This window comes from Chaetura pelagica, unplaced genomic scaffold, assembly GCF_000747805.2.
Source record: "Chaetura pelagica isolate M959 unplaced genomic scaffold, ChaPel_1.0 scaffold1075, whole genome shotgun sequence".
Lineage (NCBI taxonomy): Eukaryota > Metazoa > Chordata > Aves > Apodiformes > Apodidae > Chaetura > Chaetura pelagica.
In genome coordinates, this window is record NW_009953240.1 from 20,787 (window position 1) to 32,317 (window position 11,531).

The 11,531-nt window shown below is 58.3% G+C and overlaps 1 protein-coding gene across 1 annotated transcript; it reads left to right on the forward strand.

Moving 5' to 3' along the window:
• The first annotated feature begins 235 nt into the window (after positions 1-235).
• On the forward strand, positions 236-10,503 carry SLC39A14 (solute carrier family 39 (zinc transporter), member 14). Its single transcript, XM_009997865.1, has 9 exons — positions 236-251; positions 2,772-2,869; positions 3,365-3,551; positions 6,531-6,700; positions 7,698-7,820; positions 7,910-8,095; positions 8,678-8,885; positions 9,298-9,482; positions 10,357-10,503. The coding sequence occupies exons 1-9, from the start codon at positions 236-238 to the stop codon at positions 10,501-10,503; spliced, it is 1,320 nt and encodes a 439-aa protein (XP_009996167.1).
• Positions 10,504-11,531: the final 1,028 nt, after the last annotated feature.

The window sequence follows — 11,531 nt, forward strand, 5'->3', positions numbered from 1 at the left end:
CCCCCCCTCCCGGGCGCGTCCCCTTCCCTGGGCATCCCCTCCCAGTTTGTTCCTCCTGGGACAAAAGTAGGTCAGGGCTGTGCCAGCACCACAGCTTCCCTGGATCCCAGCACGTCCCCCCCCCCCCAAGTCCCTGGATGGTGACAAGGACACCCTGGAAGGTAGCAAGCAGGAGGATGGGGAGGGGGCTTTTGGGGAAGGGTCCCTCTCAACCTGTTTGGGGGGGGAGGTGAGGATGGAGAAACCCCAGGGTAGGATCCTTGGGGTGTTTGCTGCAGGGTCGGGATGGTTTTGGCACCTCCAGGGGTGTGGGGAGAGTCAGAGCCTCATCCTGGGGGTCTCAGACCCCCCCCCCAGGTTGGTCCTCCTGGATCCCGAGGGATCCTTTTCCAACCTGGTTTCTGCCCTGAACCAGCAGCTGATCCTGCCTTTTGTCTGGCAACTGGGGGAAAGTTGGAGGTCGGGTTTTCCACCCTGGGTGCACCCGGTTCAGCCTGGTTTTGGGGAGAAACCTTCACCCCCCCCCCCCCCCCCGGGGTGTGTGTGTGTGTGTGGGGGGGTGATTTTTTGGCACTGGAAAGGGCTTCGTGCCTTGGCAAGGGCTGGTGAGGGAGGTGGGAAGTGCTCAGCTGGAACTGAGAGAGGGAGGGGGGAGGAAAAAATCAGCCACCGTGTCCCCCCAAGTCCTGGGTTGTGGTGCCTTTTGTCACCCTGGGCCAGAGCCTGGTGGGAGTCACTGGCCACCTCGCTGGCCCACGTGGCCACTTGGGCTGGTGGCTGGGATGAAGGGAGGACCCCTTTGGAAAGGGGGGGTTTGGGTCAGGGGGAGGCAGAGGTGCCCCCCCCCAGGTAACCCCACTGTTCCCCCACACTGGGAGGGGAGGGGTTAAGCTCAAGCATCTGAGCTAAGCCCTGGCAGGAGGAGGCTAAAACCTCCCAGCAGAGCTGGCAAAAAGTGCTGGTAAGCTGGTAAAACCTGTGGGAATGTGGGGGTCCTGGAGGGGGAGGATGGGGTCCTGGAGGGAGGATGGGGTCCTGCAGGGAGGGATGGGGTCCTGCAGGGAGGGATGGGGTCTTAGGGGGAGGGAAGGGGTCCTGCCAGGTTTGGCCTCAGCACCCCAGGCCTCCAAACCCAGCTCAAGGTTATTTTCAGAACAATTGTTTGGCCGGACATCAAAAATGTCTGGGGCTTGTTTTTGGAAGAGACCGAAATCTGGAAGCTGTCAGCTCGTGGCGAGGTGCTGGGCTGGGAGGAGGGTCCTGTGCCAGGGCAGAGCTGGGCTGGATGGGCCCTGGGGGTGCAGGAACCATCCCAGGGGTGCAGGGATCATCCCAGGGGTGCAGGAACCGTCCCAGGGGTGCAGGAACCGTTCCAGGGGTGCAGGAACCATCCCGGGGGTACAGGGATCATCCTGGGGTTGCAGGAACCATCCCAGGGGTACAGGGATCATCCTGGGGTTGCAGGAATCATCCCAGGGGTACAGGGATCATCCTAGGGGTGCAGGAACCATCCTGGGGTTGCAGGAACCATCTCGGGGTGCAGGGATCATCCTGGGGTGGCAGGAACCATCCCAGGGGTACAGGGATCATCCCAGGGGTGGCAGGAACCATCCTGGGGTTGCAGGAATCATCCCAGGGGTACAGGAACCATCCCAGGGGTGCAGGAACCATCCCAGGGGTGCAGGAGCCATCCCAGGGGTGACAGGAACCATCCCGGGGTGGCAGGAACCATCCTAGGGGTGCAGGAACCATCCTGGGGTGCAGGAACCATCCTGGGGCTTCAAACCACTTCCCCCTGGGAAGGGGAAACCCCGAGGCAGGGTGTGCTGGAGCTGGGCTGGGAAGGGGGTGCCTGCTGGGCACCCGGGTGCTGAATGGTCTTCTACTCGTCCTCCTGACCCCAAATTTGCAGCCCACCTTCCAGTGAGGCTTCTCCAGGAAGGTCCCAGGCCCTGTTCCAACCTCTGGGGTGGACGTGTGGGTCGTGCCTGACTTCCCACCCTCTTTCCAAACCCGTTCCTTGGCACCTCAACTGTTGGGTGAACCCCAGCTCCCTGGGACTCTCCCACCTCACTTTTATTGACCAGATGAAAGGAGCAGAGAGGGCAAGGATTGATCCTGGGTAAACACAATAAAAAGCCTCTGCAGTCGTGGCTGGGAAGGACCAGGTTAATTGTAATTATGGTAGTTAAATTATAACCTCAGGAAAAGGCCACCTCTGGCCCCTGGGCTGCTGTGTCCTCCAAACACTGGCGTGGGTGGCCAGAGGTCCCTGAGGGGAGTGTGTCCCAGCCCTGCTGGCACCAGGGGAACCTGAGGTGGCAGGGGGGGCTGGGTTTGGCAGCCTGGCTGGCCAACCCCTCTTCCCCAAGGATCCCAGGAGCTGGGGAACTGTGTCCCAGCAGCCCCCCCCCACTCCTCTGCACATCCCTGTGGTGAGTGGGGGGCTTGGGAAAGGGGGTAAAGGGGGGGTTTGGGGTCTTGATATCCGGAAAAGGCATCGAGTCCCACTGTGGGATCTGGGTGGGCTCAGCACTGGGGGGGGTGTTCCCCCCTCCACACCCACACAGAGCCTGGAGCTCCCTGGGGAAGGAATTTTGGCGTCTCCTGATGGATCCATGGGGCGGGAGAGGGGTGGTTGGAGGTGTTAAAGCCAACAGCAGCAGCACTTGTCTTCTCTTCCAGAGACACCATGATGCCCAGCACAGGCTCCCGGGGCTGCTCCCTGCTCCTGCTGCTCTGTCTCCTCCCCTGCCTGGGGGTCTGGGCAGGCAGGGATGTCCCGCTGGGAGCCGCGCTCTCCGCAGGCTCCTTCCTGCAGGACCTGCTGCAGAGGTACGGGGAGAGCCAGACCCTCAGCCTGAGGCAGGTCCAGGGCCCGCCGAACCCCCCTGACGAAACTCTCTCTGCAGACCCCCAGACCCTCTCTGCCCACCCAAACTCTCTCTGCAGACCCCCAGACCCTCTCTGCCCACCCAAACTCTCTCTGCAGACCCCCAGACCCTCTCTGCCCACCCAAACTCTCTCTGCAGACCCCCAGACCCTCTCTGCCCACCCAAACTCTCTCTGCAGACCCCCAGACCCTCTCTGCCCACCCAAACTCTCTCTGCAGACCCCCAGACCCTCTCTGCCCACCCATACCCCCTCTGCAGACCCCCAGACCCTCTCTGCCCACCCAGACCCTCTCTGCCCACACCCAAACCCTCTCTGCAGACCCCCAGACCCTCTCTGCCCATCCAAACCCTCTCTGCACACCCTCAGACCCTCTCTGCCCACCCCCAGACCCTCTCTGCAGCCCCCCAAGCCCTCTCTGCAGCTCCCCCCCAGAGGATCAAGGCACACCCCTGTCTCTCTCTTCCCCCAGTGTTTCAGCTCCTCCGAGCTTTTCTCCATCCACAACCTGAGCGAGGGCTCTGCCCTGGGGCACAGGGAGTTCCAGGAGTTCTGCCCCACCATCCTGCAGCAGCTGGAATCCCGGGCCTGTGCCTCTGAGAACCTGGAAAACGAGGAAAATGAGCAGACAGAAGAGACCAGACCCAGCTCAGCTGAAGGTAAGTGAGGAACTGGGGGGGCCACGAGCACTGCCCAGCCCTGGGCATGGAGCTGGTGGGCCTGTGAGACACCCCAGGAGCTGTGGGAGAAGTTGATTCCCATTCCCAGCTCCAGGGCACGGGCAGAGTTTGGCAGAGAGGAGGAGGCAGCTTGGGGTTGTAACTCGGTGTGGTTTGTGCCCTGGGCTCACAGCCTGGTTTTGGGAGCTGTGCCTGCAGCCCAGCCCTCTGGGATCACTGGATCACGGGTGGAATTGGGTGAGGTGGCCCACTGAGGGACCTGCTGGTCTCCAGTCCCCAGCAGATGAACTTCCCTGCATCCCACTCCTGTTGATGCCCGAGGTTTTGGATCAGCTGCCCTGAGCACAGCACTGGCTGTTCCCACATTTTCAGACCAGGGCTGGCTTGGGAAAACCTTTTCCAAGAAACCCCCGTGGCTTCAAGTCCACCTGCCCTGCACTGCAAAACCAGTTTGTGTCACACTGGAACCACCTGGACCACCAGGAGAGCCCCTCCAGTGCAGCGAGGCCCTTTTTTCTTTTTATCCCCTCCAACCATTTTTCCTCCACCACTTTTCATTCCACCCAGGATTTTGGGAAACCTCCCTCACCCCCTCCCTTGGAGAGCCTCGGTAATGTCTGGCCCCTACTCCCCACCCCATTTCTTCTCGTTCCACAGTGTGGGGCTTTGGTTTTCTCAGTGTGTCCATGATTAACGTGGCTTCCCTGCTCGGAGTCTTCATCGTCCCGTGTGCCGAGAAGACCTTTTTCAGCCGGGTCCTCACGTTTTTCATCGCCCTCTCCATCGGCACTTTGCTCTCTAACGCGCTCCTCCAGCTCATCCCAGAGGTGCAGTAGAAAAAAGTCCTTGCCTCTCTTCCCACCTCTTCCAACGGGCACCTTCTCTGCCCTCCCACCTGCCAAATCCAACCCGATCCTTCCGGCGCCTGAAGCTTGAGGGGCTTGTCTCCAGGTGGGGGGAGGATCTGCAGGGTTTTTGTTGCCCCCTCGGAGCACCAGGAAACACTTGGGAGGGTGAGGGTGGTGTGGGGAGGTTGAGTGTGGCCTCCTGTCATAGAATCATCTCAGGGGTTGGAAGGGAGCTGGGAAGATCACCCAGTCCAACCCCTCTGCCAGAGCAGGGGCACCCAGAGCACATCACACAGGATCCAGGAGGGTTGGAATGTCTCCAGAGAAGGAGACTCCACAGCCTCTCTGGGCAGCCTGGCCCAGGGCTCTGTCACTTCACAGGGAAGAAGTTCTTCCTGAGATTCCCATGGAACCTCCTGTGCTCCAGTTTGCACTCACTGCCCCTTGTCCTGTCACTGGACATCACTGCACAAAGCCTGGCTCTGTCCTCCTGGCACTGCCCTGAACAGATTTGTGACCATGGATGAGGTCGCCCCTCAGTCTCCTCCAAGCTCAACAGACCCAGCTCCCTCAGCCTTTCCTCAGCAGGGAGATGTTCCACTCCCAGTCCTGCTGTCCCCTCTGGGAATGGAATCATGGAATGGTTTGGCTTGGAAGGGACCTTGAAGATCATCAGGTTCCAGCCTCCCTGCTATGAGCAGGGACACCTCCTGCTAGACCAGCTTGTACAAAACCTCATCCAACCTGCCCTGCTGTGTCCTTCATAGAATCATCATCATCACAGGATGGTTTGGGCTGGAAGGGACCTTAAAGCTCATCCAGATCCAACCCCCTGCATGGGCAGGGACACCTCCCACCAGCCCAGGCTGCTCCAAGCCCCATCCAACCTGCCCTTGGAAGCCTGCAAGGCTGCTGGGCAGCTCTGAGCTCCAAGAAGGTGCTGGGAGAAGCTGTTTTGCTCTCAGGATGCCTCTCAAGAGAATTCCCCCCTCGGAGGGTTGTGCTTTGGGCTTGGAGGCTTCTCACTCTTGCCGTGAGCCAGAGGGAAAGACCCACAAGGTGGAGGAAAAATCAGGATGTAAAAGGAGAGAACAGCCCAGAGAAGCACCAGCCTCCTCCCCAGCCAGCCCAGTTTTGACAAATATTTGAATTGCCTGGTTTTTTTTCTTCTCCCCCCCTCCTCTGGTTTACAAGACTGATGTTCCCAGGAGGATTTAAGCTTACGTGAGGTTTTCCTGGTGCTCTGATGGGACTGACAGATAGATGGCAAATTAATTGTGTTGTAATTGCACAGTTCCGGAGTTGAACAAACACACCCACGTGCTCTCAGATTAGGACACCTTGGAAACACACACATGCTTCCTTGGCCCCCCCACGGGGCCTTTCTCCTCCTCCTGGGGAGGAGATGAGCTGGATCCAAGCACATCCAGCTTTAAATCTTAATTCCCTGTCAGCACAGCTCCCTGGGCTGGGCTTTACCCCCAGCAAATTTTAGGTGGGATGTTATTCCAAGGCTTCTTTTCAACTCCAGAACTGTGCCTGGTTTTGTTTTTAATCTGCTGAACGTACAAACCTTGTTTCCTGCTCTGCCAGGAACTGAAATGCCTGGTGTACCCACCACCCTCGCCCTCAGGTGGAGCTTCCCAGTGGGATTCACAGGGATCAACCTCATCCCTCTAGGGCTGCAGGGCAAGGATGGAGTGTACAAGATGCTTGGGGGAACCTGGGTGCTCTGTGGCACTGGGATGACCACCCAATGTCCTTTCTATGGTGGTGCTGGCTCCAACACAGCCAAGCTGCCAAATCACAGCTCCAACCCTTCCAAGGGAGGCCTCCTCTCCTTGGCTGTTTGGTGGGAACACCACAGTGGAGTTTTTTCCCTCCACCCCTTCTCAAATTTGCTGCCTCCAGAGCCACTCAGCACCAGGTTTTTTTGCCCCTCCCTCCTCTTGATGAACAAACAAATCACTAATGAATGTCCTCTTCTCTCCCTCCCCTCCTTTCTCTCTTTCCTTTCGGCGTGGATTCCTTTCCCTCCCTGTTTCCCCCCCCCACCCCTTCCCCTCCTGGTTGATCTCCTCTCCCCCCCGGGGTGGGTTTGGCACACCAGTCTGGGGTTACGGTTTCCTCTGCGTGACCCTCATCTCCCTCTGCTCGCTGGTGGGAGCCAGCGTGGTGCCCTTCATGAAGAAGACCTTTTACAAGAGGCTGCTCCTCTACTTCATAGCTCTGGCGATTGGAACTCTCTACTCCAACGCCCTCTTCCAGCTCATTCCCGAGGTAGGGTGAGGACCATTGGGTCTGGCCTTCTCTCTCTCCTTTCTCTCCTCTCCTGGGGGCTGTTTCATAGAATGGTCAGAGTTGGAAGGGACCCTCTAGAGATCAGCCAGTCCAACCCCCCACCCCCCCCAAAGCAGGATCCCCCAGAGCAGATCCCACAGGAACACATCCAGGAGGGGCTGGAATGTCTCTCCAGAGAAGGAGGCTTCACACCCTCCCTGGGCAGCCTGTCCCAGGGCTCTGTCACCCTCACAGCAAAGAAGTTTCTCCCCATATTTCCATGGCACTCCCCATGTTCCAGCCTGTGCCCGTTGCCCCTCGCCCTGTCCCTGGGCACTGCTGAGCAGAGTCTGGCTCCATCCTCCTGCACCCACCCTCAGATACTTCCAGGCATTGATAAGTTCTCCCCTCAGCCTTTTCCTCCCCAGGCTCGACAGTCCCAGCTCTTTTCTCCTCATGGAGATGCTCCCCAACCATCCCAATTGCCCTCCCATGGACCCTCTCCAGCAGTTCCTTGTCCCTCTTGGACTGGGCAGCCCAGACCTGGAGCCAGTATTCCCAGTTTCTCTGGGCTGGCTGGAGAAGGGGAGCCCAGAGGGAGGTAGGGAGGCTGGAAGCCCCTTTGGACCATGGCTGGAGCTGGTGTTTCACCCCTCTTTGGAAGGGAATCACTCCAGGGATATCACACTCTGCTTCAAGCAGAGAAAAGCTGGTTTATTGCTCCTCTAGCCCAGCAGGCAGGTTGTAATTTTTGCAGAGCCTTTCTCAGCCTGCTTGTCACATCCCTGCAGGGTGGTGGAGCCAAGACCTTGGGGCCCAGCCAGCTTGGCTGGGGGAGAGAGGGAGATTAAAAGGACATTTTCTGAGCTTGCTCCCAAAGCAGCCACTGTTTGGAGAGGTCAGGAAGAGGCAGAAATGCCCCGGAGCTGCCAGGGTGAAGGCAGAGGAAGGACTTTTCCAGGGACTGCTCCTCACCCTTGTCACTATTTGCCTGCAGGCCTTTGGGTTCAACCCTCAAGAGGATTATTATGTTTCCAAATCAGCCGTGGTGTTCGGGGGTTTCTACCTCTTCTTCTTCACAGAGAAGGTCTTGAAGATGCTCCTGAAGCAGAAGGACCAGGTGAGGCTGAGCAAGGGCTGCTGGGGTGGGGAAAGGGCAGAGATGGCAGGGGTGGCTGACACCTGTGGGTACCCTCCCTATCCCCACAGCACCACCATGGGCACAGCCACTATGGGCCTGAGGCTCTGCCATCCAAGAAGGACCAGGAGGAGGGGGTGACTGAGAAGCTGCAGAACGGGGACCTGGACCACATGATCCCCCACATCACCAACGAGCTGGAGTGCAAGACCCCCTCTGGGGTTGAGAAGGTTGTGGTGGGCTCCCTCTCTGTCCAGGTTAGTGCCTCCTTCCGTGGTGGATGTGTGGAACAATCAGAGAATTATGTCTTGGGTTGGAAAGGGCCAATAAAGCTCATCTGGTCCAGCTCCCCTACAATAAGCTGGGACATCTCCAGCTAGACAGGTTACTCAAGCCTTGACCCTTAACGTCTTCAGGGATGGGGTCTCCACCACCTTCCAGCCCCCTCATATTCAAGAATGTCCAACCTAAATCTTACCCTTTTCTAGCTTAAAACCATCACCCCTTGTCCTGTTGTTACATGCCCTTGTGAACAGCTCTTCCCCAGTCTTATCACAGGCCCCTTTCCAGCGCTGGAAGGTCACTATAAGGTCTCCCCAGAGTCTTCTCTTCTTCAGGCTGAACATCCCCAACTCCCTCAGCCTGTGGGAGTTCCACCTTCTCAGTGAACAACACTTTTGAAGCCCTCTCTGACAAAATCCTCCATGGGTGGTGGAAAGACAAACTACTCATGTCATGACTTGGGTGGATTTAACGTGTGGAGGGGTGGGTTCCCCTGGGTGCTGGAAGGACTGGTGACCCCCCCTAGACAAGCTGGATGCTGACCCCTTTTGTGGCAGGACCTGCAGGCCTCCCAGAGTGCCTGTTACTGGCTGAAGGAGGTGAGGTACTCTGACATTGGCACCCTGGCCTGGATGATCACCCTGAGTGATGGGCTCCACAACTTCATCGACGGGTTGGCCATCGGGGCCTCCTTCACTGTCTCTGTCTTCCAAGGGATCAGCACCTCTGTGGCCATCCTCTGTGAGGAGTTCCCACACGAGCTGGGTGAGTGAGTCCTTGGGGAAAGCTGCCCCTCTTTAAGGCTAATCCTGCCAGATTCCTGGTCCTGCTTCTTCAGGCACGTGTGGGGTGGAATAAACCAGAGTAAGGATGGAGGGGGAAGGCAGGGCTGTAAACTCCACTGAGTAATGGCTGCTCTAAAAATAACGAGGTAATATGATGTCTGAGATTTAAATTTAGATGGAGACATCTGAAGAAAAAAAACCAAAAACCAAAGCAGCACCTCGTTGGGTTTGGGAGGGGGGAAGGCAGGCAGAGGTTTGGGTTGGAATGTCCCAACCGATGCTGCGGTCAGCGCCAGGCGCCAGCAGGGACAGGGAGCCCACACTTGACCTCTCCTTGCCCAAGCTGTCCCTGTGCCTGCTGGCCTCCCTCCTCATCCTCTCTTCTTCCCCAGGGGACTTTGTCATCCTGCGGAATGCTGGGATGACCATCCGCCAGGCTCTCTTCTTCAACTTCATCTCTGCCTGCTGCTGCTACGTGGGCTTGGCCTTCGGCATCGTGGCCGGCAGCCACTTCTCTGCCAACTGGATCTTTGCTCTGGCTGGAGGGATGTTCCTCTACATTGCTCTGGCTGACATGGTAAATGAGGAGCTGCTGGGAGTGTGGTTGGGACCTTGCCAGTGGGGGTGGGTTGGTTGGTTGGTTGTTTTTCCTGGCTTGGAATTGCTCTGGCTTGCCCTGGGGATGTTTGCTCAGTCCTCCTGGGCAGCGCTGTTCGTAGTGGCCAGAGTTTGTCTCTGATCTGCTTCACCTCCTGGAGACCTGGCTGGGAGCCCTAGGACAGGGGGGGAATATGTGCCCTGGTAGCCAAAGGGCCAGTGCAATCCTGGGTGCATGGAGAAGAGCGTGGCCAGCAGGTCAGGGAGGTTCTCCTGAGGCTCCAGAACTGCTCACAGAGCTCCAGATGGGCTCCCCAGTTTCTCAAGGACAAGGAGCTGCTGGAGAGAGTCCAGCCCAGGGACACTGAGATGCTGAGGGGCTGGAGCATCTGGCTGTGAGGAAAGTCTGGGAGAGCTGGGGCTGCTCAGCTGGAGAAGAGGAGCCTGAGGGGGGATCTCCTCAGTGCTGATCAGTATCTCCAGGGGGTGGCAGGAGGGGGGACCAGACTCTGCTCAGGGGTGTCCAGGGCCAGGACAAGGGGCCATGGGCACAAACTGGAGCCCAGGAGGTTTGACATGAAGAGGAGAAAATCCTTCTTGCCTGTGAGGGTGGCAGAGCCCTGGGCCAGGCTGCCCAGGGAGGCTGTGGAGTCTCCATCCCTGGAGACCTTCCAGCCCCTCCTGGATGTGTTCCTGTGGGATCTGCTCTAGGGGATCCTGCACTGGCTGATCTCCAGAGCTCCTTCCAACCCCAACAACTCCATGGCTCCTGGGATGGTGGGAAGCAGCAGGGAAGGAGGGAGCTGCTCCTGCTGCTGCTCCCTGCCATGCCTCCCTCCTCCTCTCCCCTGCAGTTCCCCGAGATGAACGAGGTGAGCCGGGAGGACGAGCAGACGGGCAGTGCCCTCATCACCTTCGCCATCCAGAACGCGGGGCTGCTGACGGGCTTCACCATCATGGTGCTGCTCACCATGTACTCTGGGCAGATCCAGATTGGGTAGGACCAGCCCGACTCACACCTCTCTCTTCCAGATTTTCCTTTTGGTTATTTTTTTTAATTTTTTTTTGGGGGGGGAGGGTGGGAAAGGGGTTTTTCTTTGTTTTTCCTTTCCCTGCTGCGAGCACCCGACGGTACCTATGTGGCCACCACAGCCCAGAGGCTTTGGCTTTTCAAGCTGTCCCACAGACTTGATCTTGTTGTGGTTTCAAGGCTGAGGGGACCTTCACCCCCTCTTGCTCTAGGGACCGAACTGACCCGAGGATCTCTACCCAGGATCTCTATCCCTCCTCTCCTCCCAACCTCCTGGGAAGGATGGATTTGGGAGACAGGAGCTCCTCGAGTGTTGCTCCTCTGCTTGTGCTCGGAGGGGTGTGATGGGACACACCTGACCCCTTTTTTGGGGGGTGCAGGATGGGGTCTGGGGGGTGCAGGGCTAGCACTGGATGCCAGCTGCCTCCACCTGCTCACCTCCTTGGGAATGGATGCACAGAAGGATGGGAAGTACCATCCCAAAGAAGGGGAGCAGGGACCCAGCAGGAAGGAGCTGGTGTTTCTCTCCTGCCTGGGGAGGTGGTGTCCTGCATTTGGGAACACACCGACCAGGACAGACCTTCCTCACAAGAGTTACCTGCCAGCCAGAGAGCTGCTGAGGAAGAGGAGGCCCCAGCTGGGCTCATCTGAGCATCAGCCTTGCTCATCTTCAGAAACCTGTCTCTGGAACCACCTCTGGTTTTGTTCCCCTTCTGCCTTGGCAGATGCCCTGAGAAGAGCAGGGTGAAGAGGGTTCCTTTTAAAGCACATTTTTGGGGGGCTCAGCGCTGGGAGCAGAGGACACCAAACCTGGGACAAGGCTGGCAGGATGCCCTCACACCCCCCCCCCCAAGGTCCCTGCTCTGTTTTGGAGGGTAAAAAGCCCTTTTCCTTCCACGAGGGCAGAGGATCAGTCCCTACACTGTGACCAAGCTCACACCAACACCTGGGAACAGACACAGGCTCTGAAAGCTGCTGAGGGGGGGTGGGGGGGAGGAG

What these genes read in the sequence shown, in the direction of transcription:
- SLC39A14 (XM_009997865.1), top strand. An exon ending in AGACCCTCAGCCTGAGGCAG is followed by an intron (nt 2,870 to 3,364) that starts GTCCAGGGCCCG and finishes CTCTTCCCCCAG; the next exon opens with TGTTTCAGCTCCTCCGAGCT. An exon ending in TGGGCTCCCTCTCTGTCCAG is followed by an intron (nt 8,096 to 8,677) that starts GTTAGTGCCTCC and finishes CTTTTGTGGCAG; the next exon opens with GACCTGCAGGCCTCCCAGAG.